The sequence below is a fragment of the Podarcis melisellensis genome, assembly GCF_964234715.1.
Source record: "Podarcis melisellensis genome assembly, chromosome: 6".
Lineage (NCBI taxonomy): Eukaryota > Metazoa > Chordata > Lepidosauria > Squamata > Lacertidae > Podarcis > Podarcis melisellensis.
Window position 1 is genome coordinate 33,573,874 of NC_138538.1, and position 21,316 is coordinate 33,595,189.

General features: G+C 38.9%; 1 protein-coding gene across 3 annotated transcripts; it reads right to left on the reverse strand.

The window, feature by feature from the left end:
* Positions 1 to 3,665: 3,665 nt before the first annotated feature.
* On the reverse strand, positions 3,666 to 20,933 carry LOC309372725 (bile acid receptor-like). Of its 3 annotated transcripts, XM_081916535.1 has the most exons (11): positions 20,620 to 20,921; positions 13,091 to 13,268; positions 12,109 to 12,471; positions 11,102 to 11,242; positions 10,139 to 10,266; positions 9,950 to 10,054; positions 8,752 to 8,851; positions 7,322 to 7,450; positions 6,956 to 7,057; positions 6,403 to 6,516; positions 3,666 to 5,847 (listed from the first exon to the last, which is right to left on the reverse strand). In XM_081916535.1, exons 2-11 carry the CDS (start codon positions 13,179 to 13,181, stop codon positions 5,609 to 5,611), a joined length of 1,512 nt encoding a protein of 503 aa, XP_081772661.1. In that variant the 5' UTR covers positions 13,182 to 13,268; positions 20,620 to 20,921; the 3' UTR covers positions 3,666 to 5,608. The 3 variants fall into 3 exon arrangements, with proteins under 3 accessions (XP_081772661.1, XP_081772660.1, XP_081772659.1); XM_081916534.1 differs by having other exon boundaries at positions 9,950 to 10,266; positions 13,091 to 13,198; positions 20,620 to 20,933; XM_081916533.1 differs by having other exon boundaries at positions 9,950 to 10,266; positions 20,620 to 20,931.
* Between the last annotated feature and the right edge of the window lie 383 nt (positions 20,934 to 21,316).

A 21,316-nucleotide genomic window follows, 5' to 3' on the forward strand; every position in this document is an offset into this window, starting at 1 on the left:
TTGTCAACAACAAATTGTCGCTGTTTTTTGTGTTGAACATATGCTATATGGTAATTTATGGACCTAATACAGTATCTAAAGCCATTTGCACATAACAAAATATGTATTTTATCAAAGCAATTGTCGAACTGAAATACAATTAAGAAGTATATTAATTGTTGTTGTTGTTTAGTCGTGTCCAACTCTTCGTGACCCCATGGACCAGAGCATGCCAGGCAGTTCTGTCTTCAAGTGTTTTAATAGTGAAATACAATTAAGTATATTAATAGTGAAATAATTATTAAGATCTAATGATTGGGGGCCCATTACTTACATCATAGGAGCCTACCCAGCACAAAACACTGTTGCTGTATGTAGGTTTGATTTGTTTTGTGTTTTATGTTATATTTTGGAAATGTACATCCAGGTTTTTTCCCTTTTATTTTTTGGGGGGGCCCCCAAGAGAGTGGGGCCCTAAGCTATAGCTTGTTTAGCTTATACACCAAAGCAAATGACTGCACTATTCCCCCCCCCCCCATTTAGCGCTGCTTCAAATAGGCTCTCAGTGCAATTCTATACAGCTCTGCCCAGAAGTAAGTTCCTACCCTAGTGCGTAGAGGACTGCTGCATTCATCCTGTCTGGAGGAGTCAGCTTTCAGCGGAGTGCAGTGAACAAGGCCAGATCCCAGGTCAGAGAGGGACTTCTCCAAAGACCCTGTTCACACAATGAAACCAATGGTGAATTGAATGGCGAGTGAGTGTCAGAACATGGGCTTGCACGGAGGATTGCTTGCATCCAGTGTTAGTCCTACTGACATTAAGACCCGTTGAAATGAATAGGCATGAGTAACAGACCCATTATTTGCATTGCATTCTCTAAGTAGGTGGACTAACACTTGCTTACATTGGACAGCCCTCTGTTTGAAAGGCTGTCCTCACAAAGTCAAGTTTAAAGTAAAGGAACCATAAAGGAAAACAAAGGCCTTGAAATTATCCATGAAGAGTTAAGCACCTGGACAGCAGACTGAGTTATTTTGTTTGTTTGTTTGTTTTAATTTATATACTGCTTGATTGTAACAAGAAAAAGCAACAAACAACCTCAAAGTGGTTTCATCTGGTAACTCTCACCCGTATTATGGTGAGATGTGTTGTATTTCTATTTAAATTTAATAACTATTTTTTGTAAAATATAAATAGGCAGATGCAGATTTTAATGCACATCTGCATCACCTTTTGCACTCTTTCTTGTTACTGCACATGCAACCACCCTAGAGAGCTGCTGTCAGTCAGTTTAGGCCAAGAATGGGGAACCTGTGCCTTCCAAAGCTTGCTGGACTCTCAATTCACCAGTGATCTCAGACTCTCAGCATGGCCAGTGATCAGTGGTATTGGGAGATTGAGAGCCCAGCAACATCTCTAGAGCCACAGATTCCTCATCTCTGGCTGTTGGCAATGCTGACTCACAAAAAGGCAGCATCCTATGTTAATCATAATAATGTTTTTATTATTTAATACCCCACTCATCTGGCATGTTCCTAATATGTAAGGCTGTCACTTTAAAACACCTTTAAGATTCAGCTCACTATCTCATCCAGAATGTAGTGGACAAAAAGGTAAAAATTAATTATTTCCCTTTACTGTTCTCATTTTTTTAGTGTTCATCATAACCAACTGTAATTATTGATATGTTTACATACCATGCTAGGTGGAATGTCCACATTGTTAGAATACTGATTTGTCTGCTCTGAACTAATATGTCAATGACAAACATACCTTATTCAAAACAAAACAAATTTCCTTCCAGTAGCACCTTAAAGACCAACTAAGTTAGTTCTTGGTATGAGCTTTCGTGTGCATGCACACTTCTTCAGATACCAACACAGCAGCTCTCTAGGGTGGTTGCATGTGCTGTTGGCAGACCAACACGGCTACCTATCTGTAACTGAAACATACCTTATGTCAGCCTTCCCTAAACTGGTGTCCTCCAAATGTTAGGAACCACAACTCTCCTCAGCCACAACCAGTGGCTAGGGCTGCTGGGGGTTTTAATCCAAAACATTTAGGGGCGGGGGAATCAAGATTTGGGAGGGTTGACATGGCAAGGAATCAACCAGTTGTGACATCCAAAAACATGCACATTGCATCTTTTATTAAAACATTTCCACACAGCAGCTTCTTAATGCCTCTTTAAAACAGAGACAGAGAGCTTCTAATTTCATTGGAACACATCTGTCAGGGTTTCAGGGAGAGAAGAACAGATGGGGGAGGAGACAGAGAGCGAGGGGGAAGAATCCCAGAGAGATGAGGAGGAGGATGACGATGACCAAAGGTCGTCCATGAGTCTGTCCAGTGAGTCAGAGGACTCCCAAAAGGGGGCCCCCCTGGTCAGACCAAGGGGAGGCCAAGGGGGAAGCAGGCAGGAGCAGGGGAGCGAAGGGAGAACCCCCAGTGGGAGTTGGACACCGGAGCCAGCTTCTCAGCCGGAACGGAGTGAAGGGGGTGGAGTTACCAGTGTGTCAGAGGGAGCAGAGCAAGAAGGAGACAGGGGGAGGAGAACGGAGCAGGACGCTCTGCCAGAAGGGGCGGAGAGTAGCACCGGGAGCAGTGTAGCGGTCGAGAGAAAGGTCAGAAGCAACGTACGCGCGCCAAGTTCAAATGTGGAGGCGCGCGGAAGTGAGGAGAGCCCTGGGGAGGAGCCCGGCCCCAAAGCGTGAAGGAGGGGGGCAGAGGCGTCAGAGGATTCAGCCTCGGGCGAGTCCCGGCGGGGGGGAACCCAGGGGGGCAGAAAGACCCTGCGGAAAAGGAAGGAGAGGAAGAGGTGGTCCAGCACAAGCCTCTTAAACTGGTGTAGTGGCGGTACGGATTCAGAGGGGACTTCAGCGGTCTAATGTTACAGACGTGGAGCCACGGAGATGGAATGTAAAAGGAGCAATGATCTTCAATAAAGACTTTTGTAAATAAACTGGATTGGACTTGGGTCTCTTGTGAGCTGGGACCAACGGGTGGCTCTGACAACATCATTTCCCCATTTTAAATTGGGACACCCATGAAATTCAGAAAACTAATTTTAATGTTAAAAAAGCCAGGCAATCTAATTACTGCTCTCCTATATCACATATAATTTGATCCTAAAACTGGAGAGTAAACAGGACCACAGTCTCATATTTTAATCAAGCCATGCTGGGCAACACAATCATCTGTGTTAAGGGCCAAACTGGATGAAGATTTGTGCATTTATGTGTTAGCAACATGTGTCCAGGGTTAGCAACATAGGTGTTTTATTTGCAGAAAATGGCATGGGGATTACTATTGGGCTGGATCTAGACACATCAAAGAAGCATTTCAGTTAAACACCTTTTAAAGTTTGAATGAGAAATTGGATTGGGGAAAATGGAACTCCACACTGCCATCTGGTATCACAGTGTTAGAATGCATAAACAACATATATAAAGTGCTTTTTATTTGCCAATGTGGCAGAGTCCTTGTACTATTGAGTTGTAATCTGCATCAGACTTAACTTGGCTACTGTTTGCAGAAAATTGAAAGAGAGGGCTTGAAGCCAATTTGGCCTTCAGACTAAAATACTGACATTCCTAAAGCTTGTTGCATGTAGACTAACATATAGGTCCCACTTAAACGGCATCTTTGAATCTGGATGGATGAATGAGAAAATGGGATACTTGGAATAAGATCCAGGCTTAATTAGTCATTTATTTATGGCAAAGGTCTGTGGCAAAGGTCATATGATAAAATTGGGTCGTGGTTGTGGTTTTAATTTTCTTTTCAGTTTCATTTCTATAATTCTTTGGTATCTTTTTCTTCGTATTTTTAACAAAGCGTGATACGACTTTAAAGCAAAGGACCATCATGTTGGATGACTAATGATACATACAAAAAACAACTATCTTGCTGCAGAAGACCAGATTGATAGTGCATTTATTACACTTAAATATATATCTGAAAAATATAGACCTATACAAAATATTTCATGTATTAAAATATTAACTATATATTCAGATAAGTTATTTACATAATATTTTAGGTATGAAAAATAATTTTAAAATGCAAAAATAACATAATATAGAAATGCTGAGATTTTAAGCCATGTTTTTAAAATATTGTTCTAATATCAGGAATTTATATTTTGAAACTGATAGCTGAAATCTGTTTCAAATGTTTGCTATTACATTTGGAAATTCAGTGAACATTCCATTTCAGCTTGTAGCATTAACTCACTTCTAGTATGAAATTAAGTAAATTTCTACTTACACAATAAAGGTTTAGCTACACAGTTCTTTTGATTTTGATCCATAGCAGCAAAGGCACTGTACATCAACAAATTCACAGTTTTAAAGGTTTGTTTATAAGCATTCAGAAAAAAAATACTGCAACATTTAAGTTTCAAGAAGACTAAAGCAAAACTGGTTCATTATGGTTTATATTTAGCAAAAGAACTGAAGCTGTGAAGAGATGTCCACAAAAACAGATGATAATGTTGAACCATATATTGTAGCAAATTGTAAACAAAGAATTCAAAGATGCATGGGGTTTCACTAATTGAACATCCATCAAACTAAATTACCATTGCTTGATCTAAAGGGGGGAAATACATAAAATAATAGCCAATATAGTGAGTTATCTTTCCTGTGTATCCTGTAACTGTTGATACTGAAAAATTTAATCAAGGACCAATATCTGGACTTAGTACTGGTTATTCTGGCTGTTCCTCAACTAGAACTGGCAAGTAAATAAAAAGATATAACTACCAAATTATTAAAATTTTGGTCTAAACTATAATCAATTAGCTATAATCAGTTTGTGGGTTACCAGCTATCCTGGGTGATTATAATTTACTTCTCTTTTTCAAAATTGTGTGATATACTAATTACATAACCAATCATTTCAGTATTTTCTCTAATGGTTATTAGTTAACTTTAATGTTTAATTGCTTACAACTTTGACAAACAAGACGGTGAGTGTTGTGATGTGAATAATGTGGTTTGGAGACATGTACATGTTTACAACAGAAGCACCAGGATTCACTTCAAGTCACTGAGAAAGTTATGTACCGGTAGCCATAGTAGTTGCAGTATCCATCTAAGCCGTAATAGATTTCTTATGGACTATCAGAGCATACACCTGTGTAAGCTTGACAGGGCAGGGATCCAGTTCCCTGCTCAACTTTCCATAGTCTCCTGTGTGCTGCCCTATATAAAGGATTTTTCTGCTGTTCTCCCACTCATTTAAAACCTTTCTGGGCAAAGAAAGATATACTTTGTAGAGGTGTCAAACAGCACATGTAAATAACCTGATCCATACCATTTTAAGCTTGTCTTTCAGATACCCTTGCAATTGTGGCAATGTTTTATAGGTTATACATGCTCTGATACCTTTTCAACTGCAACAGATGTGTGTGTGTGTGTGTTTATAACACAAATGGTATTTTCAATCCTCTCACCAACTGATCTATCTAGGCTTTGCAGCACAGTATTTTATTTTTTTAAAAAAGAATCTATAGCCATTTAACATAAATGGGATTTTTTTTTTAATACAAGCACAACAATTGGGAAAGAGCATATTTTGAAGAAAAAACAGTCCTGTGTAACAACTTAAGTAATTGGCAGATTGTTTAATGCAAGTCCCATATTTCACAAAGTACAGGTATCCGCTTAGGATCCCTTGTTCTCCAGGTTATTAGGACTTCTGAGTGGTTGTGATTGAGGGTTCTGAGTTCAGTGAGTCGCCCTATGAGACGGGCAAAATGTTGTGGTTCTTCAGGGTGATATATCTTTGAATACTTGTACAGAATTCCTAAAAAGGGTTCCTGGAGTTTCTCCACATGTTGTTTGTTTTTTAGGAGTGGACGATCTGAAAAAAAAGGAAAATTAAAATTACATAATGCTATGCAGAACTCAAACATATATTCTCCCAATGTGGTCATGATGCCATAAAATTATTGAGTGTTATGTTATTTCCAATCCCCATGAGCTTGCACTTACGTAAAATATTTCTGTTAAAAATTATTTTTAGTACTAAAAATGATCAGGATCTGATAGCACAATCTTCTGTCTAGCTACTCTGAATTGTTCTTTGATGTTTATTAGTGCTTATTTCTAGGTAATGCTGCAATCCTATACCCATTTACCAGGGGGGTAAACACCATTAATTTTAGTAGGTGGTTTCCAAGTCCGTCCAACCACCCATGAAACAAAATTCTGCTTTCTTCTGCCCCTGCAACCCTCTGTGCACCCCAGAGGATCCTCTTAAGCAGATCAGTGCAGATTTACTAACATGTAAGTTTAGTTGCAATCAATGGGACTTACAACCAAGATATTAAACCTTGAAAGTATAAATACTTTGATATAATTTTCTTTGACACTATTCAGTTTTAGTATTTGAACACTGTGTAGTTGCTCTATATACCTGAAAAAAACACAGTAGTTGCAACAAGCAATGCATACTCTCTCTCTGTCACATTGAGTTCTCCCATGCTCCTGTAGAAATAAAATAGTGCAGTGATAAACTCCTCAGTGATACCTGGAAAAAAACCAGAAGATATCAGATGGTAGCTAGAAAACATATAATTGACTTATTTTTAAGATTAGATAGCATATATAAGATACATATAAGATTTTAGGTCAAGCCACTCAGAGGAAAGGGAGTGGAGATAAAATATTAATGTGCAAGAAAATACCAGGGTGCAGAATTAAGTTTTATCAGGCATTTAAATATATTAGTGGAAGAAGTCACAGATGTCAGGGTGCAGAGAGATGAATCTAGAACATTCAAGAAATGCAGTCTAAAGTGACTAATAAACAAGATCGATAGTCTATTCAGCAGTCTAATCAACAAAATAGATAGTCAAAGAGGTATTCTGGCTGAAAATCAAAAGTATCTTGCTATGAAAAACTCAGTAATCCAGTAAGCAATGATTTGAAAATTTACTAAAAGTATATTTGTGGAACAGCTCAGTTACCTGTTGTAGTAGTTGATGTTGGGCTTTCTTCAGTATGAGACAGTCCTAAGTAAGTACTTTTATCTTGAGCACATATAGCATTGGCAGAAAATTTTACTTGACCTAGAGCAAGAGAAATGAAAGTCTATAAGAGCAGATTTCCCCTTTTAAAGTTACCTTATGATTATCATATTTTTAAATTTGTGTCACAATGTATCATTTGATAAAGTGAGAAAGAAGAACCATTTATCCCAAGAGAAAGTCATATTTGGGAAAGGCCTTAGGGTAAGCCATATTCCACCTCATCAAATGCATATAGTGAAGTGATCATGGCAAGCACGTATACGCATGAATTTATTAAGTTCATCTAATGCTAACATAACTTACTTTCATGGAATGATGACTGGCATTCAATCCCTTGCTCATTGTATATCTGGGCAGAACGTAAAAACATTGTTTCAATTGTGGAGCCTTTCAGCAATGCAATCTGATCATCACTGGCTAAACTTTCGAACCCTATAGAGAAAGGAATAGGTAATCAAATTACATTGATTTTTGGTAGTAGGTATATATCTGAAACTTGACAGCTCTTATATAAGCTTTTTTAATCTTGCAAAGAATACATATTTTTGAGAATCAGATCTAAAGTTTGAAAAGTCCAGCTACAGACACTCCCAATTATATCTTTTAATAATGATACATTGATTCAAAATGCTTCAAGTTTTAGCAAAGGTGAGGTAGGAACTTCCATTGGATCTGGCCATTTTCCCACTAAAAATCCTCTATCTTATGCTGCTTTTCTCTTCACTGTGGAAAAAAGTCCTTAGACTTCTAATGTCACAGTGCTATCATATGCTTTCAGTTAAGCAGTACTGTAACCTATAAGCTTTTTAGCATTAATTCAAAGATACCTTTTAAAAAAGTAATAATAGGGGTTATAAAATGGTGCCCACTACAAAGGTAAATGTGTGCCAAGCTGTAATAAAGTTTGCTTTCTCAGTACATCACTGGGTATATCAAACCAATGTAGCTTTAAAGAGTCAGAAAAAATCCCCTAAGGCTCCAGACACCAACCCATTATGGCCAGTGGAACATTTGGAATGTTCATAAATGCCTTGGGTGCCAGTCACAAAATGGCTTCTTTGAAGGCTTAGCAAAACACAAAATGGCTGCCATATCTAAAAGAGCACAAAAAGAGACAGGACCACAAAAGGTTGCAGATATCAGCCTTGCCACATAAATGGGGAAAAGGCACTTATATCAGCCATTTCTGCAGTCACAGATAAAAGCTCTTTGCAGCTCTCCTCTGTTCAGAACAGAAATAAGGGTGGGTGTTTAATGTTGATATCCAGTGAAATGTGGGCATGTCTGAAAGGGCATGTTCAATGCAAGAGAGGCTGAACCAATGTAAACAGGAGCAGAACAGGAAAAACAGTCTTGCAATCTGGATTTTGAGGGGATATACTGTATAGAGAGAGACCTTATGTGGGCACCATAGGAGGTATTGGTGGGGGCACCTGTGCCATTATATTTATTCATAAAATTGGTATATCACTTGATTTCTGTTAATTGCATCTCCTGCACTAAGGTATATACATTTGTGGAGATATCACTACCCTTCCATTATTTCAACAACAGCAGTGGACTTTCTGAGAAGAAAAAAACTGGAATAAGCACTGGGAAAAGAAGGGTTGCAAATGGATGATGATGATATGTGCTCACACACCCAGCCCAATAAAATGTGAGTGGCATGGCAGTTCCATGTTAAATGCATAGTGTGGAAGCACCCCAAGAAAATTTCCTGTGGAATGCATTACCTGGAAGTCTTTTTGTAAAATCCACTAGTACCTGGACATGAACCATAGCTGTTTCTGAAAGATGTAGGAAGTTCTCTTCAGCATTGGCAGTTTCCTGCAACTAATTAAAAACATGTATTCACAAGATAAACCAACAGAAAGTTAGATATTTTTTTTAATTCATAAAATTTATACGCTGCCTGATTGTGAAAAACTTCAACGTGCTTTACAAAAAAGATCAAACAATGAGATTGGCAGTAAAAACAGTTTAAATATGTTTAAAACATTTTTTTAAAAAAAATTTAAATTTTTATTTGAGAAAAATACACATATCATATTAAAATACACATATTATATATCATATTAAAATACACATATTAAAACATTTTTTTAATGCAATAAACTAAAAATAGATTAACACACAACACACTACATATCTGGGTAGGTATACAAAAATGTCCTTAAAGGTAAAGGTAAAGGGACCCCTGACCATTGTGACTGACTCTGGGGTTGCGACGCTCATCTCGCTTTATTGGCCGAGGGAGCCGGCGTACAGCGAACCAGAGCAGCGCACGGAAACGCCGTTTACCTTCACACTGGAGTGGTACCTATTTATCTACTTGCACTTTGACATGCTTTCGAACTGCTAGGTTGGCAGGAGCAGGGACCGAGCAACAGGAGCTCACCTCGTCGCAGGGATTCGAACCGCCAACAGGCACCAAAAAGTGTACAGTGAAGGTTCCTGCCTAATGTTAATAGGCAGGGAGTTCCAAATTGTAGCTGCTGCCGCACTTAAAGATTGATTTTTTTACAAATGCAGAACAGGTATTATGTGGCACCTGTAACAGTGCTAGTTCTACAGATAGAAGCAGTCAAGTGTGCATATATGGCATAAGGTGATCTCGCAGGTTAACTGGTCCCAAGTTGTTACGGCCTTTATATATTAATAGTAACACATTGAACTTGGCCCAGTAGCAAATTGGCAACCAGTGCAGATCTTTGAGCACTGCTAGTGTATGCTGACAAGGCCCCACTCATGTCAGCAATTGTGCTGCAGCCTTCTGCACTAACTGCAGCTTCTGGATCAAGTGCAAAGGAGGCCCGACATAGAGCACATTGCAATAATCCTGTCTGGAAGTAACCAAGGCATGAACCACTGCAGCCAAGCTTTCCCAGGCCAAAATTCACATTTGCTATATTGCTGTTTATGAACACATACAAACTTCTTTGCTTCCTCCAAGGGAATTGTGCATTTTTGATGGGCAGCCAAAATATGGTCAATGAGCTGATGTTCTCCAGGAGTCAGTTCCATTCGCTCCTGCACCTTAGAAAGAAAGATGTGCATGTCTTTAAAGCAAAATACAACAGTTAAAATACAACAATCAAAATTATTTTTAAAATACCATACTTTTAAAGGTTTTGTTGTAGAGGATACATGCTTGTTGTCCACTCCCTCAACTTCCATTTTGATGCTACAAAGGAAGCTACTCTTCTTTCTGAGGCGTTTTGATTTACACTGGACTTCTGTTAGTAGACCTGTAAAAAATGTAAACCAGAGGGGGAAACAACAAGTTCCAGAAAGGCATTGATTTCAAGCATGTTCCCTTGCAGAACATTTAACCGTATATTCCTAGCCATGACTAGTCTGAGGGGTAAGGCTGCAGAGAGGTTGGTGAAGTGCAAACACACCAGCAGGAGCACTGGATTGGCTCCACTGGTGCATTTGCTCCATGCCCACTGCCTCATCCCTCTTTCTCTCCTGGTAAGCAACAGCAACAGCTCATATAGCACCCCCAACAATCCACTTCTGCCTGATCCTATACAGAAGCCCACTTCTGATGACAGCCCTAGTCTTCTTAATCTAGTCAGTGCTAGAATAATAGGTCTGGCATCCACCATTTTAATTTTCAATAAAGCCCTCTGTGTAGCATGGCTCAGGAGCTATGTGAATAAATAGAAGCTGCCTGCTGTCTCATATCAAACAGAATGCTGCTACCAACTAAGTCTTCTAGAGTTCACCCATATAGGAGGGAGGCTATCACAGGTAGAGAACACTTTGTGAAGGTCCCACTGTAACCAGCCAGCATACACCCAGACCTGGTTAGCTTCAGCAGAGTTGTTAAATACCTTTATACCATGAGATCAAGTTTAGAAACATGTTTCTAAGTACTGATACCTAGCAGAGGTGGAATTAATACCAGATGTACTCTAAAGACTAGGAAACTATTCTCTTAGTGAACTCCCCCCACCCCACATGCACACACACAACTTCGGAAGGAATACCATTAGTTGCCTTTAAACATGGCAGGAAAGGAAAATTCCTTAACTCAGCAGCATGTCAGAATTTTTTTGTTGTAATTTGGGCACTCACATTCAGCCAGCATTCCCACAGCTTTACATTTCTTTAGGCGACACTCCTGACACTTCCTCCTCATATACATATCCATTTCACAGTGGCCACCATTCTTGCATCTGTAGATGGCGTTTTTCGTGATGCTACGTCGAAAAAATCCTAGCATACACATTTGGAACAATGAGCATAAAAATGAGAAATGATACAGCTGATAAGACAGCCTGTTGCCCTCGCATGCAGTAGAGGATACTGTCCTGTCACCATTGTTAAAGTAAGATTTAACTGCCAGTTAAATGGACTACCACTCTCATCATCCCTGGCCATTGGCCATGCTGGCTGAGGCTGATGGGAGTTGGAGTCCATTAGCATCTAGATTCCACCAAAACATCCTTCCTCTTAGCCCTGCATTTGTAAGCCAGAGCCTGGGACTTTACTGTCCAGGTTATCCCCATGGAAACCCATGCTGCTTGTCCTTAGGAACATAGACAGTTTCCTTATACTGAGTCAGGTTAGTAGTCCCTCTGATCCTGTGCTGGGTGGCATCTATTCTCTAGTATTTCATATAGGATAGAATTGCCATATTGACACCAGCTTTTGGAGCTGTTTCCACTGATTTTTCCATCGCATTGTCATACATCCAGGTTTTCACTGACATTTTGCCAATTCAGCAAAATTCCCCCCGACACCATTTTTACACCCCATAACCAGGACATATAAGAAATTTTCCTGATGTATAGCAAGCCTAATACAGGACATTCCTAGGCTGACTTCAAGATACTGGAGATTGAACTTGGCACCTTCTGCATGCAAAGCAGATGCTCTGCTACTGAGCTACTGCCCATATCAAAGTTGGGTGTCTATCTTACTACCAGAAATGTAGTCCAACAACATATGGAAGGCCATAGGTTCTCTATCTCTGCCTTATGCACTAGATCTTTCTCCCCAACTTTAACTTTGCACTAGACTTTTCTCCCCAATTTTAACCAGTGGGCATTCTCTGATTCACAAAATTATTTCCCCATTACCTTTGCAGCCTTCACAGGTGAGTGCGTTGTAATGATATCCTGAAGCCTTGTCCCCACAAACCACACAGAGCTCTTCCTGTCCCTTTATTCGCAAGGCAGAGTGACTAAGCCTGGGTCTTTTCTGTCCAAGATATCCTCCCCCATCATTCTGGGCACCCATGCAGGTGGGCTTACTGAGTTCACAATTGCTGATGATGTATTGCCCATCACTGTATTGAGAATCCAAGTTGTATGTGCTGTACTGTGTTTGGGGAGATGGAGTCTGTAATGCTGCAGGAAACTGAATGGTTGAATACTGACAATAAGGAGCAGCTTGGAAGTCAAGATCTTGAAGTGGATAACTGATGTGTTCTGGGAAAGCATCTAGATTATTTTGAAAAATCACATAGAAAACTGGATTAGTTTAGGATTTTACATCTCTAAATTATAGAATATAGTATAACAGAATTGTTTGTAGAAGGGCACCCTATGTATACAGTTCTGCTGACAACATTATCCTTGATTGGAGGGTTTACTGTTAATTTTTAAAAATGTCAGTAATAATAATAATAATAATAATAATAATAATAATAATAATACTTAAATTATTTCTACCCCGCCAATCTGGCTGGGTTTCCCCAGCCACTCTGGGCGGCTCCCAACAGAATGCTAAAAACAAAATAATATAATACAGGTATATATCTTACTTTATTAAATATATAATATAAAGGCCACAACTGGTCTTAAATTGTTTGAATATATCTTCTGCGAATGAAATTCACTGCTTAAGTGAACTTCAATGCATCCACACTGGAGTAGGTTTTTGGATCTTGTACTGTATATCTTTATGTCACCTGAGGGAATTATTTGATCCCCTCAATGCTGAAATGGCACACTGGATGGCTTTGAATTGTCCTTCATGTATCAAACATATATTTAACAACTGTAGAAATTCAGTTCATACACAGAGAGACTTGTGGATAATTGCCTTTGCTTAACTCACCATAATACTGGATTGGGTCACTAAGGCAGTACCCATCGGGTATGGTCACAAAGGTATTTGCCATAGTCTGCTCTAGCTCCCACTGCTTCATTCAGTTCAGAATGTTACCTGCTTTCAAAAAGCTTCTAGTTACTTTAAATTGAAGAGTCAAGATGTTGTCAAAAGATAAGATTATTTCCTGAAACAATTTATTGAAAGAAAAGGAGAAATAGTTAGAAAAACTCTACAGAGTGCAATAGAAATAGAAATATTATGTTGTGTTAGTACAAATACAAAGTTACTAAGGATCTGATTCTGTTGAATCTACTGCTCCATTAATCTTACTTGTTTTAAAGAGAATCCACATTTCTATTAAAACTTACCCTCAAATATTCTCAGTTCTCACTCCAGCTATTAGCCTGGATCCTGACGGCCTCAGAATGTCATTATTTCTCAGTAGGAATGCAGCTGCTGGGAAATTACTTTTCTACATTTATTATTTCCTTTGCAATCAATAAAGATCTACAAGGCCTGTATTTTTAGTGTCAGGTAAGTAGGGTGGCCATGTGTCCTACCTAAAAGAGGACAGCACCCTATATGAAGGGCAGCCTAAGGACATCTCTGTGTTTGACAATACCTTTTATTCAGTTTCATAAGGTGGGAGAGCATCTTGCCCATCAACTTAGTTAACTAATCTTAGTTAACCTTTGGATCACCTGGGCACAATCTTCTCCATTACTGTGATATACATTTTTAAAATAAATTATAGTAATCTTGTCTAAATTTGCATCTATGTTTATAAATGGCACATGCACGTTTTATGCAAATCTATTCCCTTTTTTGACATCTTCCTAGTATAGGATTATTTAATTTCCACGAAAGGTTTATGATCAGTATTTGTTTACCTTGCTTGAAAGATCAGGTAGAAAGTTTGTTCTACAATGTTACTTCTCTCTCCTAATTGTTCTTCAGCTGATTATACCTCAACCATTTTGTTTCTGTCTGCCATTACTGAGAACACTGTGAGTGAAATAGTTTAAGCTCTCTCTGGCCTGACTGAGGGTGGACTGTGTGGGTGGAGCCATTGATAAGGTTCTGCAAATCTCACTGAAAAGTCTCACAAGAACCTGAAATTTCAGATCTCATGATATTTGTGCAAAAACATCCACACCTGGGGCTTTTAGCATTGCTGTTCGGATCTACTGCATTAGGAGGGAGGGGGACAGGTGAAATGAAGAAAAGTAATGGGATAATTGCCAAAAATATATATAACAACAATACTGTGTAGAAGCCCCTTTAAAAACTTAAGAACTATGTGGAAAGATCTGTCTAAAATTATCCCTAGCCTAATGAATCTAGTGGCTTCCACTAATAAATTGAAAAAGGCTCAACCCTAGCACCATCATCCCTTCAAAGCCCAAGGAGCATCAACATTTGCATCCTTTCATATGTACCCTGAGAACATGCCAGTTACTGCAAGCCCAGAAAGAAGTAGTAAGAATGGCTAATTTCAGTGGCGTAGCGTGGGTTGTCAGCACCCGGGGCAAGGCAAGTAATTTGCACCCCCTAACCCGTGGATTTGCACCCCCTAACCCTAACCCCCAGGTGTTGCGCCCGGTGCGGCCGGCCCCCCCTGCCCCCCCATGCTACGCCACTGGCTAATTTATATGCAGTACATGTAAAAAACTAAGAGAAGACAGATAAAGAGATCAGTTGTCTAGAATGGGAATGAGCAATGGAAGATCATCCTCCCTGCCAGCACTGCCCTTGGCTCCAACAGTGATCTATAAAAAATATATATAACATGCTACTTCTCAACAGTCTCTACCAGAGACCTCTCCTTCTGAGCTGGGTGACTTGTCAGAGAGTTCAAATAGCACATGATGCAAAATAGTGTCTATATCCTGAAAAGATCACAAGTAAAAGTTTGGAGTTTTTGGTATATATTATTAGATTAGTTATTAAAGATAAAAAATAAACATTAAACTTAAGCAAAACAAAATTAGTATCTGAGATTAAACAAGATGAGATCTTCCCATTTGCTAAGGAGGCAGAATGAAAGATTTCCATGGATTAATGTGCTTGTTAAAGAACTGAACTGGATAACTTCTATACATATTTAATACATTTTTGGAAATGGGTTAAATGCCATTTTCATACATTTACAGGGAAGAAAGTTATGTCTTACAGTGATTTGTACAATGCATGCCTGAAGCAAAATCACAAAGCATATTTCTGGGGAGAAGCACTTTCCAAAGTAAAAAGCCAATGAAAACAGTTCAATAAAACCCCAAGGAAACAGATAAGAACACAGGGCCATCTAGACTAGAGAGCTAGTGCTGATAATATACTTTTGTTTTTCCTCAGTGAGAGGCTGATCCTACTGATGTGAAATCATGTGGGAAATGTTTTTTTGCAAGAAAAACTGTGAACAGGAGACTATCTTTCCAATCCTTTTTGATAGTATCTATAAGGATTTTGAATTCCAGTGTGGGGAGTCACTTGGATTCTTCATAAATATTCTTCAATGAATAAAAAAAGTTAGGTTGCAATTGGCCCTTTCTAGACCATCTATTCACCATCTATTTTCTCTGTCTATTGCTCTTCTGGCAGTGAAGCCTCTGACACTGATTGACCGAGCTGATGTTTAGGCTCAGAATGTTCTGTTGCTCTGGACACTAAAGAGTTTGCAGTTAAGATCCTGTGAGGGAAGCCAATGTTGTCAGTTTGGAACTACTAAACCTTACAAAAAAGTACAGTAGGCTGAAGAGTTGGGAGAGGTCTGGTGTGTGTGGAAGCTGAGAGATAGCTTAGAGACAGAAGGCTCAGAAGCATGGAGGCTAAAGGGAAGGTGCAGTTCAGAATGGACTTAGAAAGGATTCTGAAGGGTTCTTAAAGAAAAATATCAGAGGAGATGGAACGGAGGAAAAGGGAGAAGTAACAGAGAAACTTGGCAGTGCTAAAATAATCTACAAATGACAAAGGAAGAAAACAGGCAGCTTCTCTCTCTCTCTCTCTCTCTCTCTTTCTCTCTCTCTCTCTCTCTCCCTCCCTCCCTCCCTCCCACCCAAAGACCACTTTCCCTCTTGGCCAGCCCTGAGGGCATCGGGCTTTTGCTCTACCCAGCACTGTATCGCCTTTCCTTTTTATTTTACTTTTATGTTTTGCCAGTGCTAATTAATGGGGTCTTAGCAGAGAAGGAAAAATATTTTGGGGCATAGATCAGGCACCTGAACTGGAGTTTAGCCATCTCTGGGTCAGATCCTGATGAATGTATTCTGCCATTTATGGACCTGCCTAAGTACGTTTGGCACATGAAAGCTTATACTAGCCATTACGGTGCTACAAAATTATGTTGCTATTATGTTCTGGCAATTCTAAGGATGTAGCAAAAGGCAGAAGCAAAAAGAAAATTGGGGGGAGGGGGTTGATTTTCTCTGATCAGCCAATACTTTGTCTCCAGACCTCTTGTTTTAATGTGGTTTGTACAGCAAGGATTGCTGGAAGGGCAGAAAAAAATGTCTCATGGCCTGTTCAATTTTATTTACAGATTTCTAAAAAGACATTTTTCTGACATGTTCCTTATCCAGACATCCCACCCCCCTTCCACCACAGAGCAGGAAAAGGTGAAACTGTATAGTATGACAAGAATGCTGCCACTTGCTATCTCTGTTTGTAAATGTTTGTTCAAAATAGAAGTGCCTTGATGAATCATGCAACCATTATCAATGGGATCAGTTGAGCATGTACAAAGTCTACATGTTTTAATCAGCAAATACGCACTTTAAATGGAGCATTGTGTGATTTAAATTACATCAAAGTTTTGAATATTGCTTTGAGGGAACTGTTGCCCTTCCTTTAACCAATTCCTGAACAAAATAAAAGAGATAGCAAGGAACTAATTCAGTCACAAAAACAAATCCTTCCTCATTCTCCTGCCTAGGATTCCACTGCTGCCTTTGCTGTACACAAACCACAGTGCGTATTCTTCATAACAGGCATGTACTGAATCATGCTGTGTGATTATATTTTATGATATACATATTATAATGCTAAGTAGCACTATATTTTTGTATGATTAAATGTAACATGAAAATCATTGGTAATTTTAAAAAATGCAATAGTATTTTCTGAACCCAGAAATAAAGTGAGCACTGAACACTTTTAGAGGCATAAACATCTACTGAAAAATCTCCACTTTAGCCTGTGTCTTTTTTTAATAATAAAAAAAGTCTAATTGTAGGAGGGGAGGCAGCTGGAGGTGTGAAAGGGAGAAAATGGAAAGAGCAAAAATGGAATTGGTTGATAGGGAGTGCATTAGAGAAAGAATTAGAGTGAGGTGAGTCTCTGGCCTCACGTACGATACTTTTGGCTTGGACCCTGCTCACTGCTTGATGCAGCCCCAGGAAATTCCCTTCTGTGAAAGTCAGCCTTTGGGCTAAAATAGGTTTCCCACCTTTGATTTAGATTGAAAATGTGAGTAAATGAGCTAAACCTGTGTCTAGACTGGCACAGTTAGTTTGTTCTGCATTAGCTTAAGTGCCAGTTGTCAACCCATGCATTCTGTGTCACAGGTTAATTGCATATTTAATGTGAGCAAATGTACAATGGATATAATTCCTTGTATTTTCCCGTTTTCAGGGGAGTGTAACATTGCATATATTGCCAAAATGACATTGTCCATTCACAAAAGGGAAGTATAATCAGATTTGGTACAAGAGTACAAAAAAAATAATTAGGGCCCCTTCACCCCCTGTCATAGAATTCCAAAAACAGCCCAGTAAGGACTGGGTATGCTCAACTGCCATGGAATGCTGATTGATTTTTCTGTTTCTGAAATGATTATTCTGGACCCAGGCCAGTAGAACTTATATATGAGTAAATGTAAGTAGGATTTGGTTTGTCACAGTGCAAAATACTACTACTACTACTACTACTACTACTACTACTACTACTACTACATCAGGAATGTGTAAGGAACTTTACAGAGTGCAGCAGGACATATCCCTGATTCCAGGGAAATAACAAAGGAACAAATTCACAGCCATAGTGCAAAAAATAAGTAAAATGAAATCCTGTACAGGTGTTAATATTAATATGTGTTCAAAGGTAAAATTTAACCATATGGCCACAAAATCACAGTGGAATCCCTTTGGAGAAAATACCAGTTCTAACAAAGACACTGCTCAGCTGCTAGTGTATTATTAATGGCAAAAAATATGCAGTGCTTGCTCTATTACAGCATATAGAGCATAGGTCTTGCAGGACACCCTCCAGGGAGTACTTCAGAATGTTTGAACCGACAGTATATTAACATCTATCGTAAATATTTTGACAGTTATGTCAAAAGGGAAATTTCTTCACCAGGAAGAATTTTAGGAATTCAAGCTGAAAGTCTTCTCACATTTCTGAAGTGCACTCATATCCTGGGAAAGAATATGAGGTTGCAGGGCAACTAGATTTAGGCAGTAGATTTTAACCTTGATTTGGATCCTGTCCTAACCTTTTCCTCCACTCCACATACTGTAACTCTAAATCATGGGTGGGCCAATATTAACTAACATGCATGCTTTTGCATGCATTATCTTTTGTTACCTTTTGTTGTTATCAGAAGAAAGATCATGCTATAATTCAAATATTTAATCGTACAGAGAAATCTTTCATACTTTCAAAAGCCTGGAACCATAAATCGAAGTGTGCCTGTAGTTTAATAAGCTTCCAGCTAAGGTTCGTTCTTTCTTAACAGAAAATACCACAACAGAAATATCAAGTGGAATGGTTAAGGGTTTTTGTTTTGTTTTGTTTTGTTTTCACTACAAACAAGACTCAATTTATGCAAGTAAATACCTCCAGGAAACTGAATAAATCCTGTGCATTGATCATCATGCATGGCAATCACATACACATTTTTTGTGTACAGTGGTGGGAAACAATGCCAATTGTGGCCTACTAGTGTGTATACAGACCCATCAAAATACATTTGTGTGTTATCATCACACAACATATGGATAATATTGTACGATTTTGCCATGTTTGAAATGATCCTAACTGGGCCTTCCAAGTAAATGTGCCTGTGATCAGAGATCCAACTCTTAACAAATCTCTATATTATTGGCATCTACAACCACAATGCATTCTGAGATGCATTCACAGTAACAGAAGGATTTTGTAAAACTTTGTCCAGTTACCTTTTCAATTCAGTGTAACAGTAACTCCCTCATTCCAACAGCACAAGGATTTCTACTTGTACAAAGGAACTTCTTTCTTTGTGGGCCCCTTAAATCTGCCCTGGGGGTTCACCAACTTTCCAGAGTAGACTTGAGGGAGGTGCAGGGAAAGGAGAGGGTGGCAGAATTTTCAGTTGCACAAGCATAAATCCTTGTGCTGATGGAATAAGAGAGCAGTGTCTCCACTAGTTCTATCCTGAATACATTGATATACTCATTTTATATGATCTAATTGCCGTTCTTTTTTACTTGTGACAATAATGCTAACTGAGCATGCCTGGCACCCACAATCCACGTGGCAACTATACTTACATCTCTGTTGACTACTCCTAGCCAATGGACTATTAGGTTCATGATGGGTGAAAGAGCTATTGTGGTGCAATATTTTTTTTTAAATGTTAGTTTTCCTTAAAATGCACTAGTTTTCCTTCCACTGTACAGTATTTAATAAAAAGGAAATTATTATGGTGTGGTAACTCACTTCTTCAGAAACTAGTGCATGGCAGGTTATTTCAGAGCAAATGAACCTAGGGGGCAACTTTTCAAATTGCCGCTGTAAATTTAGTGATCAGCAGCAATTAGCAGATAATAACATTTCCTTGCTGACAGGATAATCTTTGGGGGAAGAGTCCTTGGGGGAAGTCTTAGCATACGTAATAATTTAGTCCCTGACTATACTCTTTATTAAAGACCAAGCTACTTCCAATGGGGCTAGACTGCATGCCTGACCAAACACTTTTTTTTCAGAATGTTGCCGTAATTTCATTTCATTAAAACCCAATAAGCACCTGTCTGTTTAGATGACAAATATAACTACCAAATATCTCATTCTTAAAATACTAATACTAAAACTTCATAATTTAAAAATTCATCACACATTAGCTAAGTTGCAATATCGAATTCTCATGTAAAATGAAAATTTTATTGAACTATTAAAATGATTCAAATGCACTGTGCAGGTAATATCTTCTAGTAGGTATAAATCTAATATGTGCCACAACCTGTGCATGCTAAAACAAAATAGGCTCTGCTCTCATTACAGACAGTTAAACGTTCTGCCTGTAGACTAATATATACAGTAAATGACACAGCACTTTAGACCAAGAAAATAAAGCTTTATGGTGGTAGGAGGGGGAAAGAACATATCAAAAATAAAGCGTTAGAAAGTAAAATCAACTGTTCAGGTGCATATTTCATTATAATTAGCGCTGCATTTAGAAAATCAAATGCCAAACTTGACATAATCATCACATCTCCCAAGTATAGTCGTATGTCAAGACCAGACAATCCTAAGGCATTTACAAAAGACATTAAAATACTTACAGTGCCTAGTTCCAAGGAGCTGTTTTCTTATAGTTCCCCTTTGGGGTGCATCTGGAGCACAGAGAGCCTTTTCTGTATTTATCAGTTTCTTTGCATTCACATTGGCTCCAAACACTTTGCAGAGCAGCGCTTCACTCTATCTGAGAGACACAAACTTCCCACACAGCCGTTCTGAGGGTCAAAGCAAGGGCAGCAGCAAGACCACATAAATCAAATAATAACTGAATAATCAGGGACAGAGGCCATTGGGACCCACACGTCACATTTTCCCAGCAACCTCTCTACCCAGTTCTCTAGCAAACTTTTTTTTGTTGTCCCGGTTAGAGTCTGGCATTTCCTCATTTTGATTGCTTCACATTTGACAATCTTCACAGTGCAAGGACCACTTAATTGAAAGAAAAACAGCAGTCATTTTACAATGTGAAACATGGTGAAGTGGTTAGTGTATTGAACTCTTGACCAGGGAGGTGGACTTATTGAGCACATAGTAACTAGCTGAAACCAGATAGCTAAACACTATCTCTTGGCTCCTCAGTGATTTAGATCAGGCTTCCTCAGCCTCGGCCCTCCAGATGTTTTGAGACTACAATTCCCAGCATCCCTGACCACTGGTCCTGCTAGCTAGGGATCATGGGAGTTGTAGGCCAAAAACATCTGGAGGGCCAAGGTTGAGGAAGCCTGATTTAGATGCTGCTGT